Source organism: Medicago sativa, chromosome 8, assembly GCF_051527215.1.
Source record: "Medicago sativa cultivar Bolivia chromosome 8, Bolivia_mono, whole genome shotgun sequence".
Classification (NCBI taxonomy): Eukaryota; Viridiplantae; Streptophyta; class Magnoliopsida; order Fabales; family Fabaceae; genus Medicago; species Medicago sativa.
The window spans coordinates 66,427,297-66,450,324 of NC_140756.1; the positions used below are offsets into that span (position 1 = coordinate 66,427,297).

General features: G+C 35.4%; 2 protein-coding genes and 1 non-coding gene across 3 annotated transcripts; 1 reads left to right on the forward strand and 2 right to left on the reverse strand.

Moving 5' to 3' along the window:
* Positions 1-209: 209 nt before the first annotated feature.
* Positions 210-6,754, reverse strand: LOC146900675 (histidine kinase 1-like). Its single transcript, XM_085738352.1, has 13 exons — positions 6,489-6,754; positions 5,795-6,037; positions 4,924-5,682; positions 3,961-4,208; positions 3,688-3,847; positions 3,431-3,557; positions 3,258-3,347; positions 2,935-3,129; positions 2,685-2,754; positions 2,476-2,518; positions 1,964-2,104; positions 846-1,877; positions 210-728 (listed from the first exon to the last, which is right to left on the reverse strand). The coding sequence occupies exons 1-13, from the start codon at positions 6,675-6,677 to the stop codon at positions 504-506; spliced, it is 3,522 nt and encodes a 1,173-aa protein (XP_085594478.1). The 5' UTR covers positions 6,678-6,754; the 3' UTR covers positions 210-503.
* Positions 6,755-9,356: 2,602 nt separating this feature from the next.
* On the reverse strand, positions 9,357-17,881 carry LOC146900676 (Senescence/dehydration-associated protein-like protein). The gene is made up of 4 exons (XM_085738354.1): positions 16,674-17,881; positions 11,296-11,462; positions 9,977-10,061; positions 9,357-9,823 (listed from the first exon to the last, which is right to left on the reverse strand). The coding sequence occupies exons 1-4, from the start codon at positions 17,654-17,656 to the stop codon at positions 9,634-9,636; spliced, it is 1,425 nt and encodes a 474-aa protein (XP_085594480.1). The 5' UTR covers positions 17,657-17,881; the 3' UTR covers positions 9,357-9,633.
* LOC146900677 (small nucleolar RNA U61) lies at positions 12,523-12,592 on the forward strand. Its single transcript, XR_015024268.1, has one exon. It is a non-coding gene; the product is annotated as a small nucleolar RNA U61 (small nucleolar RNA).
* Positions 17,882-23,028: the final 5,147 nt, after the last annotated feature.

Sequence of the window (23,028 nt, forward strand, 5' to 3'; positions counted from 1 at the left end):
AGAACAAAACATGAATAAAGTAAAGTGTTTTTATCATATCTTGAGTTTTACTACTCCAATCAAGTAGATTCGTGTACTCTTAGAAAGCTTATTTTATTATCTACAACCTTCATGTTCATATCAAATTCCATTTCGTCCATGACTATGCGAAATAGTTGAAAACAATTCAAACAATATGAGGATGGATGCATGATATTCACGCAGGAATGTTAGAAACAAATGGCAATACAGCAAGCTTCATTCATTTTCTGTACAAATGATTTAGTTCAAGAAAATTGCTGGAATTCAAGTGTTAAGACATTTTTCCTAATGCTGATATTTTGTATGTTTCTAGAAGCATACATTCGTATGAAAAAAAATTGTTCAGAAGTACACTTTCGGACGACACAAAATTAGTGTTATTTATAGATGTATACATTTGAAGTCATGTTGGGAGGCGAGAACTTTTTTCCTTTATATTTTATAAGCTATACAGGACCAATCCTTTGTTAGCATCATCATTGTTAAGATGTCAAGGTTTCTCTTTTTGTGAGTGAAAGAATGGTAGACTCCATCAGCTTAAAGTCAATTGGCTTAGTTAAATAAGCATCCATGCCCACTTCTAAACATTTGGCTTCATCACACGACATTGCATGAGCTGTAAGAGCGACGATTGGAATGTGGAATGAAGTTCCAATTTCTGATTTCCTTATTTCTTTTGTTGCCTCATATCCATCCATCTTTGGCATCTGCTTTATTTCACAAACACACAAAAGAAATCAGAAAATTCAAACTAAAAAGAAGTGTTTATCCAAACAAGGTGCAAATCTATTCTGAGTAAAGCATTACATATTTTACACACATACCTGACAATCCATTAGGATCAAGTCATATGAAGGGAAACTTAGAATCTCAGTTTGAGATGTTATTGTGTTTCTTTCAACACCAGGCATGCCATTTAGAGCATCCACTGCCTGTTGTCCGTCGCCTACAGCAACAACGGTGGCTCCCATTTTTTCGAGCATTATGGTTGCCACCCTTTGAATTACTGCTGTATCTTCTGCAAGCAATATCCTCAAACCTTCAAGAGACTTCTTTCCATTCATAGCTTTACTTGAACCACTAATCCTACTTGTTTCACTACCTTTAGAATCTTCACCTTTTGCTCTTGTTGAAATAAATGCTTCTTTATGTTCCATGTATCCATTACTTAATCCTAATAAGCAGTTACTTTTCTGGTATAGTGACGATGGATTGATTCTAACTACCTCTTCTCTTTGTTTGTCTCCATTGGCAGTTACAAGATTAGAACTACCAATTTCAGATATGTCAGAACCATCTGAGCTTGCAACATCACAATGATGAGTATATTCAATCTCAAGACTCTCATGCAAATCATCCTCTTTCATATTTTTCTTTTGTACTTCAACGTTTCTTTCCTTTATGACGTCGTCCAAAATATGAATCATCTTTGCTTTGTAAAGAGGTTTGTTGACAGTTAGTATATGTCCTTTCTTACGAAGCTCCGTCTTTACGGTATTGGACGAGTCATGGTTTTGTAACCATACAAATTTCGCTCTCGCGTAGTACTTGTGAAGGAAGTTAAGTTGTTCTTTCCATATATCTGTGCTCAAGTCTAGTAGATCAATATCAACAACAATGACAAATGTTGGGTTTGGCAATTCCTGTATGCTAATAAATTTAGAATTCAGAACCTCCGGAGCTGGAAAGTGAGCATCAAAGTCATTGTTATGAGTTGAAGTTTTTGCACGAAATAGTTCTTTCAGAATTTGTGTTAATCCATTCCATTCAGATGCTTCCATGGTGGCCACGCCGTTTTTCTGTAACCACTTAGATGTAATTAATCTACTCATGTTGCCATGCAGTGCAAGAAGTACCTGCATTGATATGACACTTCTTATTTCAGGGTGTGCTTATTATCTTTTCAGTGAACTCAGTGCAGTTCCAAGGTGATACTACTCACCACTAAGTTATTGTTAGCAAAATCGACTTGACAATGTTGTTCAGTGGTATCCACGGGTGCAGTTAGTCGCATGTATAATCGCATTAGTGTTCCTGGGCCTTCCTTTTTGACAACCTTGATTTCTCCACCCATCTTATTAACCTGTAATAAGGAGATAAAATGAAATTAATATACAACTTATGAGATTCATGTCACTTTACGAAGAAAAGAAAACAAATGCAAGTGAGTTTATAGAGCTCAACAAGAAAAGCCTACTATGCCAAAATAAGATCATGATTTTCTTGCTCATGTTAACATGCAACAGATATAAACTTCACCTATTTATGTCTACGCTTTACATAGTTTGAAAGCGCATCATAATAAATTTTATAGTATTTTGTTTGTGTTGTTCACTGCCCACCAATTACTATACAAGACAAAAAGTTGTCTAGTTGGTTAAAGGTTTTTCCTGAATCGTTCTGTCAAATACTTATTCTTTTGCAAATCAAACGGGCCCTAAGAGTCTTACTCACCAAGGATCTGACAATGCAAAGACCAAGACCAGTGCCTCCGTGCCTGAAATGAGAAAAGGTTTAAAAACTCCTTGTATCTTCAGCCAGTGGCATTCAAAAGGCTTTCGGCAAATAACTAACAGAGAATAATGTAATGCTGATTTGTTTGCTCAAAGGTAACTTACTCACAAAATTGTACAGTTTTTTTTAAAAATATTTAAATCACTTACAGTCTAGTAGTTGATAGATCAGCTTGCTCAAAGCTTTCAAACACAGAATCCCATTTACTCGGGTCAATACCTACAGATGCACAGAATCCCATTTCAAACACAGAAAATTTTCAGTGCTGTTTTTCTAGACTAGTGTCAAAAACGTGGGAAGAAAATCATTATAATTTATCCTAAAACTATTTTTTTTTCTTTTGCCACAAAAGGGACAGTTTTCAATGCAGTTTTTCTAGACTAATTTTGCTGGTCATACCACAGCCTGTGTCGTCAACTTCAAACCAGAGTATCATTTTGTTATCAATATTAGAAGTCTTCTTTGAATGGTTCTCATGTTGCTTCATTTTGGTCTTCTGAGAACATCCGAATTGCTTCTGCTCCAGGGTAGAATTTTCACTATCACCATAAGAATTTGGATTTTCACACCATCCTCTCAGAATAATGTGACCAGCTGTAAACCATTTGACAAAGTTAAGATTAGTCTTCCATCGGAGTTTCAGTGCTTAATTGATACCATTTGACAAAAGCAATACTAATGAACATTCTGTATAGAAAACTAAAAGCAATTTTTTTACTTACATAGAGTAAATTTGATTGAGTTATTGATCAAATTTGCAAAAATTTGAACCACTCTCGCAGAATCTCCCCGAACTAGCTTTGGCATATCATCTGTATCAGATTAACTAGATGAGTAAGAAACTTGTAGAGGTTTATAATCACCTATATTATGCAACCAAAAATAATATTCATACCAGAAAGGTCTAAAATAATTTCTACATTGTGGTTAATGCATTGCACAGAAAACATATCTACAAGCCCTTCAAGTTCCCTTCCAAAGTCAAATTCTGCCTCTTCTAGGACAAGTTTTCCAGATTCCACCTATGTGCTATAAGATATTAGACGTCTTTTTGGAATGAGTGCAGTTTTTCCACAATGGTTTTCCTTTAAATAATTGCTCTAAGCATGAGGCTAAAAGTTGTTAAATAAAAAACCTTAGCTTATATATCACCTTGCTTATATCCAAGATGTTATTGAGTAAATGGAGCAATGCGGTTGAACATTTTCTTATTTGAGTAACGGTTGCACATTGTTCATTTGTGAGATGATCATCCGACAAAAGAATGTCAAGTAATCCGATTACTGCTGCCATCGGTGTCCTCAGTTCATGACTGTAATGCACCAAAGAAAATGCTATGAAGAGCAAAACTTGTGAACACGAAACTGTAATGCCATCGGTGTATCTTAATTTTTTCTATTTTCACACAGAACTAGAAAAACCAACCTCATATTTGCAAGAAATTGGCTTTTATAGTTGCTCGATGCCTCCGCCTTTCTTCTTGCTTCGAGGTGACTGATTAATTCTGCTCTTAGATTCATTTCCTTTGATACTCCATCTGTCAATATCAAAATGCAAACACATCCAATGACGATAATACACAGTGATGCAGATATCAGAATAACCAATGTTTTGAAGGCTCTTTCATCTGCCTCCCCCATTATATGCTTTCTTGGTATGATTATTACACCCACCTGCACAAAGGTTAAGCCAACCAAAATGTATAAATACATTATAAAAAACAGAAATAAGATAGAAGTAGAAAATTTATAATTTGTGTCCTGGGCTTGTTTGGATAAACAACTTAATTAAGTGCTTATAGCATAAGCGCTTCGTATAAGTGCTTATGTATAATCTATAACCTTGTTTGGATAAACAGCGCTTATATAAGCGCTTATTATTAGTTATTTCCATAAGAAAAGATAATATAAAGTCAAACTGTTTTGGTATAAGCTATAAGATGTTTTCATAAGTTATCCTGGAGAGCTTACTTAAATAAGCTGAAAACAGATTATGGACATCTCAAAAGTTACTTTTATATGTTAACCTACACAGTCTCATAAGTGCTCATGCAAGTAGATAAGCTCAAATAAGTCAATCCAAACAAACTAGTATATTTCTATAACAAAAGATAAGATAAATTCAAACTGTTTTCATAAAAGCTATAAGTCGTTTTCATAAGTTATTCTAGAGAGCTTATGGAAATAAACTGAAAACAAGTTATGCACATGTCATAGGTTGTTTCCATCAATTCTGTCAAACAGACTAGCACGTGCTAATTCTAGTAGAAAGCTCAAATAAGTCAACTTTAACCGGCCCTTACTCATCCATATAACATCGTAAAATTTTAAAAGCAATATAAAAAATAAGATCAAATGTAAGGAACAAGTGCAGTGTCTTAAAATGTACCAAAGGAAGCTTTTTCAAGATTAGGAAGAATGAGTCAATGTAATATTGCTGGTGACCTAGCCTGGCATTCTCTTCATGAACTTCATGACTTGGAGGGAAATTGTTCCCGTATGTTTTCTTTAGCCACATCGCTCCCTCTCTTATTACTTCGTTATCACAGTCAACAGCCATTTTAAGCTCAGGTTTCTTTGTTGAATTTGTAAGTAGAGGGTCATTTGTGGAAGTTGCAAGCAAATAGCCCTCTTGAGAGGTCAAATACATATGCCCACTATGCTTATCAACTAGTTCCTTCATTAACTGCCCTACACTATAAAGTGCAGTTGTAACTCCCACAACTGCAACAATGCTTTTATTAGAAGAATCCCAAACCGGCAATGCTGCTGAAAGTAACGGTGAATCTGTAAACTTGCCCACAGAAACGTGCCATGAAGCTACACCGTCAGGTACTTGAGACAGGCCAGCTATACTTATTGAGTCTTCTGGTGCAATTTTCATTGCTTTTCCAATTTTCTCGCCATTGACAGGATCAAGTTGTTCCCGGTACCAAATCGCAGACTTGTTGCTATGAGTGTCTTCATATGCTGCAAATGAATTGGTCTCATTATATGAAAGATCGGTGTAGATGTAAAAAATATTATTATCCTTCAAGTCTCTATGAAATGCTTGGACAAAACCATTCCTATACTTGACAGTTATCGAGTTGAGAGCTTTTCGACTAGCAAATAGTGCCCATGTGACAGCCCTCATGGATTCATACATCTGCGGGGAAAAATTGGAACAATACAAATAAGTAATAAACCACTAAAAGAAAATGGAATCTAAATTCTAACTTATAGCAAAGGAAGAGTACAATGAATAGATAAAAGTTAACCTCAACTCTTTCTGCTTGAGTGGCTTGGTTACCGTGGCTTCTGATAACATACTCAGACAACTTAACTTGAGCAGTTGTGATTTCAGCAGTAGAGTTCAAAATGTTCCACATCCTCAAGATGGGACGTTGCAGAAGTTCGTAACGCAGGTCGTAAGCCAAACTATTTAGAGACTTGGTTGTATAAATCTTTGTGAAATGCCATGTTAGGATAGTGAGTAGACCAATCAAGATAGCTAGCATAACCTACATATACCAAAATAATGGCCGATTAATCCAACAAAATTGGTTATTTATTTATCTTCACAACAAAGGGTCTACTCTAATTGTTAGAACAGCAAATCCGGTACTAATGTAAGAAGATAAACGCACAAAAACACAATGATTGATCACGCAATTCGTCCTATTGTCCTTACATCTCCCACAACGAAGTGTTTGCTATAGGTTTGTATTGAACAAGTTGATCAAAACTTTGTTTAAATACTACGGTCCAGTTTACAAAGTTGATCCTCAAGTGTCTTCCCACTTATCAACGAATATGAGTCATACTCAACACTAATCCTTCAATAACCGTGGCTCTTTTCTAGTATCAATAAATATGAATGAATATCTCGAAGCACATAAACCATATTGTAACTGCAGCTAACACTAATAAAATTCAAAATTGTAACATCATATAAGGAAAAAATTAACTGACCATGATTGCTAGGCGAACCACGAAGACACTGTAGTAGGATGAGAGACATTGAGTAGTTGAATACTGGAATTCTTCTTTTTCCACATCCTTGTGGAATTTTCTTCTGCCTGTTAGTGTGCTATTTTTCTTCCAACAAGTGGCAAAACACAGAAGCAATCTATCAAAAACGTGCATGCACTTGGTAGCCATAGTAGAACTTGAATCTGGTGAACATAAAGAATTTTCACAAGAGGTTTGGTCTTTTTTTTCTGTATTCAGACACTTGTATGTAACTCACTGTTATTAGTACCAATTCAACTTGTGCTGAGATTGAGACAGAATGGAGTTAGTTTTATTACAATTAATTTATGTTAAAATTTTGTGTTTGTAAATTTTTATGAATTCTGATAAAATTTAACTTGTTTTCTTTTTGACAAAATTTTTTTACTTATTTTATATGTACAGAAAAGTGTAGATGTAATTTTCTAGATAAGTTTCATATGTGTTTTTTAATACTAATACTTGGACTTTTATGTCATTTCCAACTAACTCTAGAAGTAAATATTGGATGATCTGAGTGATAAGAAATTTAATTACATTAATAACAATTTACTCATTTGATTCGAGTCTTGTGAATGGAAAAAAAAAAAAATATGAAAAGAATTTAGTATGTTTTTATGCAGGCTCGAATTGCATGGAAGATATGGAATTATAGAAAGTGAAAGAAAGTTATGGCATATTGCATTGGACAGTTCCTTTTATATGTTGTGTACCTAGACAGTTGGCATGTTTAGAATCATACACTAGTCTTATGGTTATGTGGCTATTACTGTGGGAACAGTAGGAAAGAGAAACTTCCTGTGTTTGGATACTCTGAATTTGGTACCGTGGTGCCCCACACTCCTTTTCAATTATCATGATGCTGCTTCCTCCAATAAGCAACAAGCTGTGTATGAGGTGAATAACCATTTGTGTTTACAAAGTACTTCAATGATTTACCAATGTAGATCCTCTTCGTTTTTTTTAAGGATCATGCTAACCGATGTCCTAAAAAAGTTAAAACAAAAAAAAATTAAGTTAAAAATAACAGTTTTTAGATTTTTGAAAAGGTTGACTCTACAATTTTCAATTTAGAATCATTTATTAATATTATCAATTTGTTTTTGTATAAAAAAATATTACTAATTTTATCTTCGAAAACGAAAAGTGAATATTGAATATATTTATATATAGGATAGTTTAGTAATAATTATATACATGAATTACATTACAATTTTTTTAATATACGTAAAAAGTTTCGACGGATCTTATAAATAGGTGCGGAAGGAGTATAATTTTTTTCTTGTGAATCGGTCATCATCTGCTTCACAACTGTAGAGACTAATCTATAAAATCAGATAAAACCCGCAATGAGGTGACAAAGTTCTCATAATTTTTTTTAATAATGTTGCATTCTCATGGTTGAATTTAAAACCATAACCTTTGATTAAGTTAAAATATATCTCAAACCATTTCATTCAAGTGTTTTGGACGGGGTATAACATTTCGATCAAACCGTCCATAATTTTTTTTACTTTAGGGACTCAAGGTCCAAATTGATTCTTTAGATAACATCTATCAATTATAAGTCAACCACAGATATCTCTAAATATGTAAATTCTTTTTACTAATTAAAAAAAAATTTAAAATTAGAAAACAATTGATTTGTTTTTACAGTTAATTGACCTATAATTGGCTTTTTTTATCTGATTCTTTCTAAAGACGTTACTATCAAATAGGTTTTTAAGTAGATTAATTGATCATATCAGATTTTTAAAAATGTCAGACTCGGACATAAAAATAAGCATATTTGACATGTAACATGTCAAACTTGAGCTATTTATTTTTTGAACAAACTTGGTCTTGTAAAGTTTAGCTTGCTCCAACTTATTCTCACAAGTCATACCTAATAGTTGATATCTCAAGCATTATCTAATCGATGTGTGTTTGGTTTTAAGGTAAAAAAGAATAAAAGGTGACTCCAAACACGTAATATTGATTTTCTTTCTAAAGAATAACATAAAATTGATTTTGACATGTTTTGGTGATATCGATTGAAATTTATTTATCTTTAAACTTAATTTTAATTTAAGTTAGAATTTGTAGTTTTTGACTCAAAACATGAATTTTAGACTAAAATTTATTTTTTTAACTCATTTTTATGTGACTCTAATAAAAGATAATTCATTCATTCAAAATCAATTTTGTCACCGCATTATCGAACACACTTCATATCAAGTTTAAACCATATATGTGAAGGTGTCAATGTGGCTATAAGATGAAAATTTAGCTGATTATAATCCTCTAGAACGTATATATGTGTTCCAACTCAGTATTCCACATAAAAACCTTTTGTGGTTTTCCTTTCCACGCCTGTATTAGAATATGAATTGAGAAAGATTGAACTGCTTTGTGATGACAAACAGCCTTCACACTATTCCATTCCCGTTGCATGGCTAAAAGAGGACCTACCAAATCATCAAGTGGGGAATTTTTTGTTTTATTTTGTGCTCAAAACTCTACTACTTGTCCTTGTTTAGAAGTTCCCTTATTCTGCAGTTTATTAACTTGTGTCTCTCTCTCACTTTTTCAAAAGAGAAGACAAAGTGAAGTTCAGGTAAATCTAGGAGGATAAGTAGAAATAAAGGCATTTTCCCAAGTTGACATAATGGACCAATTAAAATTCCTTAGTTGCAATTTGCAAAGTGTGTCTTGGCAATAGAATTTTACTATATTGATGTACAAGCATATCTGTAGTATGAAAGCAAGCAATAGCTAGATATGCAAAATCTTTGGACAATGAAATTATGAGAGTGGTGGAGGGAAGTGAAAATTAGGTCACAAGTCAAATTCAAAACAATATTTGAAGTTTCTATACCGTGAATATAGTTCTTGCCACTTAAGCAATAAATACAGCCGCCATACATAGACATAGATACATATGTATGTACTGTGAAGAGAAATGATCATATCATTGCATCAATGTTTCCACCTACAATGTATATAATTAGAATTATATATACAAATACAATGTTTCTACCTGTCTAAGAGAAGCCGTGGGTAATGAAAAACTGTGGTTTTGCATGTTAGGATGATTAGACCTTAATTGAAGAACTCCTTTCTTAAATTACTTGGACATTTTAGCCTTATATTCAGCTGCAGCAGCTTTAGCTGCAGATTTGCCCAGGGCGGTAGGTTTTAGAACACTTTTGGGATTCAAAGCCTGCCGAATCTTAAAAGCAGCCCATGCAGTCCCTACAGCATGACCAGCAGCATCTAGTCCTTCGCTAGTTGCGTTGGCAGCTTCTTCTCCATATCTGTGGAATTCATTCATATTGTCAAATTGACCCACAAGGATCTGGTATTCCAATGTAAAGTTACATATATATATATATGATATTCCCTCATAATAGCATCACTTTCAAACTCAATATCTAATTTCATACTTTGCCTTGTCCTATTGGTTTTACCTGTGATGAACAATCTCGGTTGTCACGGTGTTTGATGTGGACATAACATTTTTTCCTGCTACTTCAACAGCATCACACAGTTTGCCTATATATCAAAACATAAATAAAAATGTCAAGTGAAATTTAAAAGTTTTCGATGGTATGTGTTTAAATAATTGTGTAAAATCATCCGTATAACATTAAGTCAGCAGACTATACAGGAACAACTAAAAGACCGTGGCTGGTTGGTCTTAAAACTCAATCAAATGAAAATATGTGAGGCAAATGAACAAAAGTTTAAAGATTGATCTTGGACGATATCCTGGCCTAATTAGTCAACAGAATTATGAAGTGAAATGATTTTTGGAGGCCAAGTCTGACAGGCACAATAGCAATCAAATTATATATGATGAAAACATATATAGTCTTAGTAGTGGTAACTATGGTCTAACATTTCACTGTTGTATAAGAACATCGGTGTTTTGACACTGAAAATAGTTAATGAAGTTTCCATCACCATAATGTCAGTTCAAGAATTTCTGGTGATCTTGCTTGAACTTGATGAAGTTCCCATGAGTCATGACCATATAAAGATATAGATACTTCAGGCAACTCTTGCTTTATATAGTCATTTGTGGCTGCAAGTGTACCATCCAATTTATACCAAAATAGGCAAAATTAAATGTATCAGTGCTGGAACAGGATAACCATCATCCTCTAGAAAAGAAAATGAACAGAAAGGAGGCAAAAACAAAGGATCCAAATTGTTTACATTCATAAGCACTTTGAGGGCTTAAAGTCTTCCGACTAATTGTTTATTACTCCTGTTTATAAATCATATCCCTCTAACCAGCTAACTACTCTATATAGTCGTAACTACTCTAACTCCCCTTTATTCTTTATCCTAAGATGAACTGCAACCGAAACCGGAAATATCAAAAACTGAAATATCAAAAATGTCATCCAAATTCCAAAACCACCAAAACAGAATACAGACCGCTACCAACACTTGTTGATCCAAGTGACAAGAAGCTCCGTTCCCCTTAATATCTCAGATTCGAATTTGTGGATGGAAAAAATAGATGTTCAAAGAATTTTGTCCTCTAAGTGGATCCACCCAACTTAGCTAAATACTATGAGTTATGTTTTTTTTTTTTTTTTTAAGAAATACTATGAGTTATGTTATTTTCTTTACTTTCAATAAATAACATGTGTTTTCTATTTCTTAATTTGTTAGGGATATTTGGCTAGTGCCTAGATTTTCAAGTTTCTAACAACATTTAGTGATGCATGCAAATCCTAAGTCCCCAAAATGACAAGGATTAAGATAATTGACATACTGAATCCATCCAATGATGCGAGCACAACTTCGCCCGGTAGAAGCTTGAAAAATTTCTTTCCTGCTTTTGAATTTGCCACTGAACTGGTGAAAAAACCAGAGACCTTCACAACTCCAGTGAGGACCCCCTTGGCAACACTCTCTGTCATTATAGTCACTTTCTTAGCCCTGTATGAAATTCAAGCCAAAGAAAACCAATATCAGTTGTATACTTACATATATATATATATGCTCTTACAGGAAAGTACAGATAATTGTAGCTACCTAAAAATCACAAAACATAACATTTTTTTTGTTCAATAAACATCGGATACACAGACCAGCAAGATATTTGAGTGTTAATTCTTAACCACAAACATCAACGACAAAAAATCATTTTTTTCAAAGTTTTAAATGGCAGTGTAAAGGTTACACTACATTAGCCAGCAGACCTTTAGATTGCATCATGTAATGCAGCTGCAAAGATTTTAAACAGAAGTTTGTGACTGAGATCTGGGCAGCAACATCAGGGTTTTTGTTGTTACCGTTAGGGGTGTTCAAAATATTCAGTTAACTGAACCAAACTACTAACTGAACTGTATTGAACCATATTTGAACTGAACCACTTAATAAAGTTTTGAACTGAACCATTTTTTAAATACCAATTTAAGTTCAGTTTAAAACCAGTTTTGAACCGGTTTAAGTTTATGAACCGTTTTTCTAAATCTTCTGAATGATAAAAAAAAAACTATGTTATTCAAAAACATAAATAAAATAGAAAATATCACAAAAACAACTCTGAAGCCCAAATTCACAAAATGGAACCCTAGCCCCAAATCGATGATGAAGAACCCTAGCCCCAAATCGATCCCAAATCACAAATTCATCAAATCAATTCACTTAACCTAACCCAAATTCGGACGAACCCTAGCCCCAATTCGTATAATCCATTTTCGTACTCTTCTCCGTCGTCTTCGTACTCTCGTCATCGTCACAGGTATGCTCATTCTACTGTGGTTTTGTTCTTTTTTGCATAGAATTTTCGATTTCTAGTTGTTATGCTTATGCTTATAGCTTTTCGATTTCTGGGTCTCTTTGAAATGTTAATTTTCGATTTCTGGGTCTCAAATCCACAAAGATAACACTGGTGTTGATCTTGAACCTTTGTTGTATTCAGTTTGTGATATGTTATCTTTTAATTTTCTGATAATTTTTGTTGAGTTTTATTTTTGTTTCGTTCTGTTATTTTGAGCTATGATGAAGAAAACTGTGCTGGAGCTCGTCGATGACGGCGCAATCCTCTAAGAAGTTCTGAGCTCTAATTTTCAATTTTTTTTATTATAAATTATTTCATGGATAATTGATTTGATTCTTTATTAACTGATTCTTTATTCATGATTCATAATTTATAAGCCTACTTAGTAATGTTGCAGCATCCTTAAGATTAGCAATGTTGGCTTTGTAAAGTTTGAGTATCATTAGTTGATGAATCATGTTTGTGGTTTACATAAGATGAATCATGTTTGTAAAGTGAATTTTAAGATGGTGTTGGAGCATCCTTAAGATTAGCAATGTTGGCTTTGTAAAGTTTTTGAGTATCATGTTTGTGGTTTACATAAGATGAATCATGTTTGTAAAGTGAATTTTAAAATATGTAGAATCTAGGAGATGCTAAGAAATTGTAATGTTCTCGACTTTAAGATTAGAAACTACAATATTGCAACTGATTTTGGTTTTTTTAAAATTTCAAAACTTATAAGTCTAAAATATCTCACTGTATCTCCAAGAGGTGTCATAACCTCTCTAACTATTGTCTTGTATCTCCAACACATTTTGAACCGTATCCTACATATAATTATATAGTTTTATTGTTAACAGATTCATATGGATGGTCATGATAGCATTATGGGCTCCGACACAGAAGCACACAGTGGTTCTACACCTCAACCTCCAGTTTCAAACAATGCAAACATGGGTCCGCCTAAGCGTAAAAGCCGGTCAAACCGGTCAGCATGTTGGGATCATTTTACACCAATGCCAAGAGTGGAAGGAGTAAAGGCAGCAAACTTACAACCAAAATTCATGTTACCATCTCGCATTACATTGGCACGTGAGATTTTGAAGAATTGGGACATGGAGAAAGCAAAATTGAAGAGCTTTTTGTCACAACATTGTCGCCGAGTTTGTCTCACCACTGACACGTGGACATCAACACAAAACTTTAATTACATGTGTCTCACAGCCCATTTCATTGATAACAATTGGAAATTGCAGAAGAAGGTTTTGAATTTTATGCAAGTCACAGAATACACAGGAGAAATTATGGCAAAAACGGTTAAGGAGTGCTTGAATGGTTGGGAACTTGGTCGTGTACTTAGTGTGACAGTGGATAATGCTTCCTCAAATGACGTTGGAATTCGACATCTCAAAAGATGGCTTCTATCTCAAAATGGTCTAGTTTCAAATGGAGAGCACCTTCACACACGGTGCTGCGCCCACATTCTAAACCTTATTGTGAAGGACGGGCTGACAATAGTTAATGAATCTATTTTGAGAATCCGATCAGCTGTGAGGTATGTCAGACGTACTCCTTCAAGATTTCAGAGATTCAAGAAATGTATTGATCGTGAAACCATTTCATTTAAAGGTTATGTTGGGCTAGATTGTGAGACGCGGTGGAACGCAACTTACACAATGATGAATTCGGCGTTCAAACATATGAAGACCTTTATAGAGCTTGAATTCACAGATCAACAATATGTTAATGAAATGAGGAAAGATAAAGGCGTGCCTACACTGAAAGATTGGGAAGAAGTTGGGTCAATTCTTCCATTCCTAAAGATATTTCATGACGCTACAGTGCGTGTTTCAGGATCTTCTTACTTGACCAGCAACTTGTATATGCTTGAGGTTTTTAGTGTTGGACAAAAGATTGCGAAAATGTGTTGTTCTGAAGATGCAAGTTTAAAGTCAATGGCTTTAAAGATGAGGGCAAAATACAATAAATATTGGGGAGATCCTGAATCTCTTAACATGTTTTTGTTGATTGCAATGGTATTAGACCCTCGTCGTAAACTGAAGCTTGTGGACTGGATGGCCAGAAGGATCTATAGTAGTGCTGAGGCAGAATCTTTGACAACAAAAATACAGTCGTGTTTGAAGTCTATTTACGAGGAATACTCAGGTGGGGGAGTGTCTCGTCTAGGTAATTATGGAAATGTAGCAGGTGTTCTTAATGAAGCTGAAGATCCATATGAATTGTGTGATTTCTATGAATCGGACGAGTGCAACACATCAGCGACTGAATTACAAAAATACCTTATAAATGAAAATGTAGAAGAGGATCGTCCGGACTTTGATTTGCTAGAATGGTGGAAGATTAACTCAAGCCGTCTGCCAATACTTGCAAGCATTGCAAGAGATGTGTTGGCCATCCCTATATCCACTGTAGCCTCTGAATCTACTTTTAGTACCGGGGGAAGGGTCCTTGACCCATACCGTAGTTCTTTAACACCAAGAACTGTGGAAGCACTGATTTGTACTCAAGATTGGCTTGACGCACCATTTACATGTTTTCTTTCTAGTGAAGATCTTGATGTTATTGAGAAAATTGAGGAAGGTAAGATACTTTTCTATCCTTTCTTACTACTTACTAGTTGTTTAATTGGTTGAAACATACTGAAATGTTTTGTTTTGCAGATCTACTTTCTACGCAAGATGCTCCTAGTTGTTCGGCCTCGACCTCGATTACACTTGACGATGATTGAAGGTAAGTAGGTAAGCATTGCAAGTGCAAAATGTTGTCAAATAGGTCTATAGTGGTTAAACATTCTATAATATGTTTACAGTGCAATTGGTATAAAAGAGTGAGTGTTGTTTTGCAATGACAGTGTTGCATTGTTGTAACAGAAATATGAGTCACCTTTGCCTCGTGCGTGTGGTTTTGTTTGTATCTTCAAGTATTAACAATTTTGTTTGTATCTCAGTTATTGTTTTATAGTAATTGTTTTATAGTTTTTGTGTGTGAACACAGTCACATTTATTAGTGTAAACTTTTGATATGAATGATTTCAGAGTAACAATTAATATAGTGTTATGTTTTTGGCATTTAGGATGACAAATCATCAAATCAAGATAAGGTGGAGAAGGAGAAGTGCCAACCTACTTTGCGACATGGCAATGACTTACAACACAAGTAATTACCTACTTTGCGACAGGTTCAATGTGTACACAAGTTTTCCAGATTTTGTATTCCCTGAGGACATCACAGTTCTGCCTATCGATGAGGATAAGTGGGTTGTAGCATGCTTGGAATTTCCAAATGACGAAGACTTCTGATTCTTGTGAAAAAGTTTCATATATTACTTTGCTTATTTAGATGTTGTGCGTGTTCGTATTTAATTTCGGGAAAGACAAAAATGGTTCTAGTATCAAAAAGATAGAATTGATTTTTATATTTTGGATATTTTCATTTTTTAAAAATGTGTTACCATTGCTGCTATCAAGAACAATAGCTACTGTGAAATGCTGTTATATGACAAAAATGAAAACAATGATATAATCTTTTCTTATTTCTCACAAGGTCAGATAATCGTAAATACTTTCAATACTACTTTTTGATAAAACCTGTATGCATGCTTGGCATTTTGAAAAATTTGATTCAAACGAAGAAGCTTTTCTAGCTTTTGCGTATAATCTGTTTTTGAACAAATAAGTCACAATCACTTTTTTTTAAACAAATAAATTATGATGCGTATAATCTGTTTTTGAACAAATAAGTCATAATCACTTTTTTTAAACAAATAAATTATGATAACTGAAAACCAATATTTTTTACAGTGCCGCTAAAAAATGGGTTTTTTTAAAAAACAATGACTAAAATCCATTTTGAAAACCAATTCAAGAAAAATCTAGTTCAAAAACCGGTTTAAAACTATAAACCGGTTCAAAACCGGTTCAAAATAAGTAAACCGGTTCAAAACTGTAAACCGGTTCTGAACCGGTTCTAAACCGAACTGGAACTGGTTTGAAAAATTAACCAGTTTTTTTTAAAGTGGTTTTAAAAACTGAATTGTATCCATTAATGTGGTTCAGTTCCAATGCAGTTTAGAACCATGAACACCCCTAGTTACCGTGACTATAATTGGGATATCATCAGTCGCATTTGAGTGCAATTCTCTGTTATATCAAGGACCATGGCGCGACCACGATTTAAAACGTTACACTACATTACCCCGATGCATGTTTCAACATCAAGCAAAACTATACAAAGCCAAAATAAACTAAACCGTGCACAATTTTGTTGTTAAGTTACTTTTCAACACAAATCAATTTGCTTCAAACTCCTTTTAACTAAAATCAAAATTAACTAAAACTAAGAACAAGATTAAGCAGGGTGACCTTTGAATCCTCTTTAAGGTTTGTGGATTAATCTCAGCCTGTGAAGGTGGACCCATCCTCTTCTTCATAAACTCATTTCCCCATTTCAACCTATCAACAGTAACATCACCACACCACAAAATCCCCTTAACCAATTGACCAGAACCGGCCGCGATCAGCTTCGCGGCGGTTCCACTATAATCCTCCACATTAGGAGCCAATGTAGTCCAATAAGCAGCACATCTCTCCTCCATCATTTCCTTCTTCTCCTTCACCGTTTCCAAATCCGCCGGCGATATTTCCATCGCCAATGAACCATCTAAAGCCTCTCCTTTCTTCTTCGCCTTTTCTGAAACCTCCTGAACAGAGAAATTGCTACATTCCTTCAAAACTTCATCAAGCTCCTTCACCAAATCCTCTTGTCCTTTCGACGCAATCGTTAATCCGTAGCTAAGCAAATCCGAATTATCCTCTTCTTTCCGGCGACCTTTCCGCCGGAAAGATAACTTACTCTTTTCTTTTTCCTCATCGCTTGAATCAGAATCAGAATCATTCTTCTCCTTCGGGACACGAAAGCAGAAGAAGTAATGTGAATCATCAACCTTCACAGCAGCTTCATCCTTAGCAAGCGGCCATTGGATCTCATTGCCGACACGAGCGTAAACAGCGACGGTGTTATTACCCTGCCGGAGACGAATGATGGTGAGATCACCGATCGCGAGTTCGAAACTGTATTGTTGATCGATAAGGTGAAGAATGGCACCGGGGATTTTGATAAGGATATCTTCTGCGGCAATTGGTGGAGCGGAAGGGGCGGTGTTTTCATGGAAGAGATCTTCGACGAGGTCGGAGACTTCGATTGAAGGGTAAAGAGAGGAAGAGGTTGTTGTGTTAGGGTCGGAGACTTCGTGGTGGGAATCTATGATCTCTGGGTACAAGGAGTTTTTGTTGTTTGGATGTTGAGATTGAGAAGCCATTGATGAATGTTGTTTTTCTTCTTGCATTGTTATTGTTATTGTTAGTTAGTTACAGTGTGAATGAATGAATGGATTTTGGAATTGGAAACCAGAGATGAAAAAGAACGATGAAGGAAGAAATGACACGTGGCGTTGAGGAGAAAGGAGAGGAAATGATTACGGAGAATTTCGGACAAGATTTAAGTACCAACGATATTTCCCGCGTCGTTAACGGTATCAAACATTCAGGTTCTTAACATAACAACGTAAATCAGGAGTTTTTTTCCTTCTCTGTTTTGGCACAAATACAGGAGTTTCTTTTAATATTACTATTTTTAGAAGTCATCAATAAATGTAGGCTAAAGTACATTTTTTTTATCCTTTAAGTTCGAAAAAAATATCCGGTTTGTCCTTTAAATTTTTGGCTTAATACATGCTTTGGTCCCTTAACTTATTTTCGGATTTCATTTTGGTCCCTTAACTTTAAACTGTGTCAATTTGGTCCCATAATTTTACCTCCGTTTACACTACTGGTCCCTTTTGTTAGTTTTTTACGAAAAACGTTAAGTTTTGCCAGGTAAGCTGTCCACGTAATCAAAACGTTACTTTTCTGAGAAATTAGAGAGAGAAGCAAGAAAACGTAGAGAGAGAAGGAGAACGAAAACCAAGAGTGAGAAGTTGAAGAAATCTGCAAAACGAAGAAGAAAAATCTGGAAAACGAAGAAGATTAACGAAGCAAAGCAAAATTCCAGGTTAGTTTCATCATCTTCTTCGCGAATCTCATGTGTTTCGAAAAAAAATTCTGATTAGGGTTTCGAAAGTCTCTAGGGTTTTGTGGATTTCTATGAATTTTTAACCTTTTTAGGCTAATTTCCTAGTTTTCTTTGCGAATATGAAGTTAAAACAAGTTTTTTTTTGTCTGATTTGGAATGCGAAAATTTGGCATGGTTTGCGAATATGAATGTGTTACCTTTTAAGGTGTTGTATGCATATGTTTGGTTTATTTATTGTTTATTCCTTCTCAAAAGTCGAATTTTGTCTGCTTTGTTGGATTTCCATTTGTTATATTAGGGTTTTATACTGTTGTGTGGTGTGTGGTCCAATTATTTCGAATTTTGTGCATAAATCTGATTAGGTTTTGTTTCTTTTGTATATTAATGGTAAAAAACAGATGGACCAAATATTTGAGTGTGTGGTCCATCATGCTGGAGATTTTAGTAGCTTTATGGATCCTGATTATGAAGGACCAGTAGAAACACTAGACTGTGAACCAGACTTTTTCTCATACTTTGCCAGTTGTATCTATGTTGGAGGATATCAGAGTGTATGTCATGGAAAGGTGGCAGATCAATAGGGAGAAAATTGCTAAGTATGCTGATGGTGAAGTTCTGCCAAATATCAAGAAAAAGCTAGAAAAGGAATCTTCTTATACCAATAACTGGCAAGTCAGGTATGAATATCTTAATGTAGGCATCTTAATGTAAAAGTATTTTGTTAAAGAATCTTAAGGTATGAATATCTTAAGGTATGAATATCTTTACCAATAATGATAAAGAATCTTAATGTAGGCATCTTGTTACTTGCATAATGTAACCATCGTTAATCTTAATGTAGGCAAAGTGGAGATCATGATTTTCAAGTTATACATATGTCAAGCACTGGAGACAGGTATGCTGTCAATTTGTTGGACAAAGTGTGTGATTGCAGGAAATGGCTGTTGACAGGACTACCATGTTGTCATGCCATTTCTTGCATGAAATACAAAAACTACAGGATAGCTGACTATGTGCCATCAATTTTCAAAAAAGAGCAATATGATGCATGTTATTCCATCATCATTTTCCCTATCAATGGCCAAGATCTATGGATGAGGACAGACTGCACTGACCTTCAACCACCACCTGTGAAAAGGCAACCAGGGAGACCTAAAAAGAAGAGGAGAATGGATGCAAGTGAGCTGATGAGAGATAACTCACAAATGAAGAGAGCTTTTTATGGGATTAAGTGTAGTAGGTGCAGGCAAACTGGACACAACAAGTCAACATGCCCACTACCTCCACCACCATCATCTCAGCCACAAGCTTCTCACCCACAATCATCTGAGGCACACCCTGCACAAGCTTCTGATCAACAAGCTTCTCAGCAACAAGCTTCTCAACAACAAGCTTCTCAACAACAAGCTTCTAAGTCACAGGCACACTCTTCTCAACCAAACATACAGAAGAAAATTAGATCACCTAGGAAGAGAAATATTGTCAATGTGTCTCAGACACAAGCATCTCAGACACAAGCTTATAAGACACAAGCATCTCAACCACCAGCTTCTCAGTCAAAGGCACACCCAGCTCTGACACAATCATCTCAAGCACCAGTTCAGAAAAAAATGAGATCACCAAGGAAAAGAAAATATGGGAATGTGTCTGATGTTGCTGCAACTCAACCAACACAAAAGAAAGGAAACAAGGTGTCAAGGAAGGTAGGATCTGCATCTCAGCCTTAGAAGCTTATTAAATAGTCTACTTGGTTAGAAGCTTATTAAGTAGTCTTTTTGGTTAGAAGGTTATTAAGTAGTCTTTTTGGTTAGAAGGTTATTAAGTAGTTGATAAGTGCTCAAAAGTAATATATTTCATGTGTTAAAAGAGGCATTTTTAGTGACTTGTTATGCAAGTTATCTACGGAAAAGCAACCAATTGTTGTAATTATACCATTTATGCTTTATATGCCTAATTCTACCCAATTTATGCAGGAAATGACAAGCAAGGACCAAAACTCAAGTTGTGTGAACCAAGCAAATCTCGCTTACGCGAGGTCATCTCGCTTAAGCGAGATTCCTCCAGGGAGAAGCTCAACCTTCGCTTGCATCTCGCTTCCAGGGTCGCTTGTGGATTTTGGCATCTCGCTTACGCGAGATCATCTCGCTTACGCGAGATTTCTCCAGGGAACAATTGTAAATCTCGCTCCCATCTCGCTTCCAAGTCGCTTAAGCAGGATTCCAAGGCGGTTTAAGTTTCAAGCAACCTCGCTTACGCGAGGTCTAACTCGCTTGAGCGAGATGCAACTTCATCAAGGAGCAGGGCTACGTGGCAGGATCTCATTGGCCATGGTTGGATATTTATGATTCTCGCTTGAGCGAGATGTATCTCGCTTAAGCGAGATTACACGTTTTCAGCCCATTTAAATACAAGTTTTCCCTCTCTCTAGGACTATTCACTATTCCATTGAAACATTTTACACATTTCTAGAGAGAGGTTAGAGCTATTTCATAGAGAGAAACACAAAGCAAGTGATTAAGGAGTAGATTCAACCCTAGATTCATTGAGACATCAAGGATCTTGGCATGGAATCTTCATCTTTCCTTCCTTCCTTGCATTAGTTTACATGTCTATATGTAACTAACTTTCTTTGTAGTATTGAGGTAACAATCAAGCTATTATGTAATCTTTTGATCTTTTAATATATATGGTTCTAGCTATATGATTCAATATTGTTGTTATTCTTGCTTTTAATGCTTTCAAAGAGATTCAAGATGATTTGGACACAAACCCTTGAATCTAGACCTAGAATAACAATCTATCTTATGTTATATCATTCTTGACAAGTTTGTAAACTTTTGATAATTACTTTTAATCAAGATTTTAATGCTTTCGGATATTTAATCAGGCTGGACACGGTCGATTAAGTCATCCGATCGACTTTGTTATCGTTTAAGGAATTTGGACACGAATGTTTAAACGATAACCTAGAAATAACGATGTCGCTTTGGACACGAAGGATATTGTAGAAATGATTGTAATAATATTGGTTATAAAGCTAGAGTCTGTTAATCGATCGAGAGATTGCTGCTGTTATGCTTGCTCGTTATCTTATACCGCAAGCGAAATAGTTCGATCCCCTCTCGTTTTTACTTTAGTGTCAAATATGGATATAGTGTTACAAACAAACAAACTATATCCAAACCCTTAATGTGAACGATTGTGTAAATGCTTATGATTAAACGTAACTCCCTGTGGAAACGATCCTATATATGCTCATGTGTACATAGTTATATGACGTGTAGGAAATATCTTACATCAAAATGGCGCCGTTGCCGGGGAGTAACGGAAATTTTTATCATAAGTATTGAAACAATTTTGTCATGTTAAGTCAATTTTGCACAAAATTCTTTCATGCATATACTTATACACATATATCATTCATTATTTTTTTATGCTAACCACCTGGTATAGTCTTGGTGAACGTTGTTTATGCGAGGTACCGTTGATAAAGAAGACCTACAATTTGATCCTGAAATTGAGAAAACTGCTAGGTTACTTAGAAAGCAAGCAAAGGAAGCTAGGAGATTAGCCAGGGTGGCTCAGCCGGAATCTTTACTTTTTATTCCTTCTCCGTCAGGTTCGGTGCATACTATATCACTAGGTGATTTTTCATCACATTCTTCTGCACATTCATCTCCAAGGAGTGATCCAGAAGTAGTCATGGCTAATGAAGATGAGAATGCTCTACCTATGTGGGTTAGTCCGAGGAGGCTAGCTAATCTTGGCAACCGTAATGCCAAATCTTTTGAGCTGAAGTCTGGGTTGATAAACTTGATAACTCATAACCAGTTTACCGGTATGGATCATGAGGATCCATATAAACATCTTACCAACTTCTATGTTACCGCCGGTACACTTGGTATGAAGGAAGATGAGGAAGAGGGTGTGTTTGTGCAATTGTTTCCTCATTCTTTGATCGGAAAGGCTAAGGAGTGGTATCTTGATCAACCAACTTCGTTGATGGAAAATTGGGGTGAGCTAGAGAAAGCATTTCAAGAAAGGTTCTTTCCGGAGGATAGGCATCTTGAGGCTAAAACTTCAATTACAACTTTTGCTCAAGGCCAAAGTGAGACTCTTTGTGAAGCTTGGGAGCGCTATAAATCATTGCTAAGGAATTGTCCAAAGCATGGTTTTGATAGCCAAATGCAACTATATCTTTTTCGTCAAGGGCTTCAAGACATGTCCAAGACGATGCTAGATGCAAGTGCTGGAGGTTCTATTGCTTTGAAAAACCCAGCTGAAGCTGTCAGAATCATTAACCAAATGGCGCTCAACACAAGAAAATCTTCTCACAATCGGAATCCTAATCAAAGGAAAGCCGGTATTCTTGAGCTTGAAGCAAATGATGCGGTCTTAGCTCAAAATAAGCTTCTCATTCAACAATTAGAAGCTATGCAAAAGGAGATGAAAGCTATGCCTAAACAAATTCTTGAATCTCTCAAGCAAGAAGGAGGAACCGCTCAAGTCTATACTTGTGGACTTTGTACGGGGGATCATCCCACCGGCTATTGTCCCGAGCCCGGTTCTTTTGAAGGGGAAGAGGTCAACTATGTGGGAAACCAACAAAGGCCTAACCAATCACAACAAGCCGGAACCTCACAACAA

Coding starts and splice junctions, on each gene's coding strand:
- LOC146900675 (XM_085738352.1), bottom strand. CDS start 6,677: ATGGCTACCAAGTGCATGCACGTTTTTGATAGATTGCTTCTGTGTTTT. Junction 6,038..6,488: donor TGGTTCGCCTAGCAATCATG/GTCAGTTAATTT, acceptor TGGTATATGTAG/GTTATGCTAGCTATCTTGAT. Junction 729..845: donor TGATCCTAATGGATTGTCAG/GTATGTGTGTAA, acceptor GAAATAAAGCAG/ATGCCAAAGATGGATGGATA.
- LOC146900676 (XM_085738354.1), bottom strand. CDS start 17,656: ATGCAAGAAGAAAAACAACATTCATCAATGGCTTCTCAATCTCAACAT. Junction 10,062..11,295: donor CGCATCATTGGATGGATTCA/GTATGTCAATTA, acceptor TTTGATATATAG/GCAAACTGTGTGATGCTGTT. Junction 9,824..9,976: donor ACCGAGATTGTTCATCACAG/GTAAAACCAATA, acceptor TGAATTCCACAG/ATATGGAGAAGAAGCTGCCA.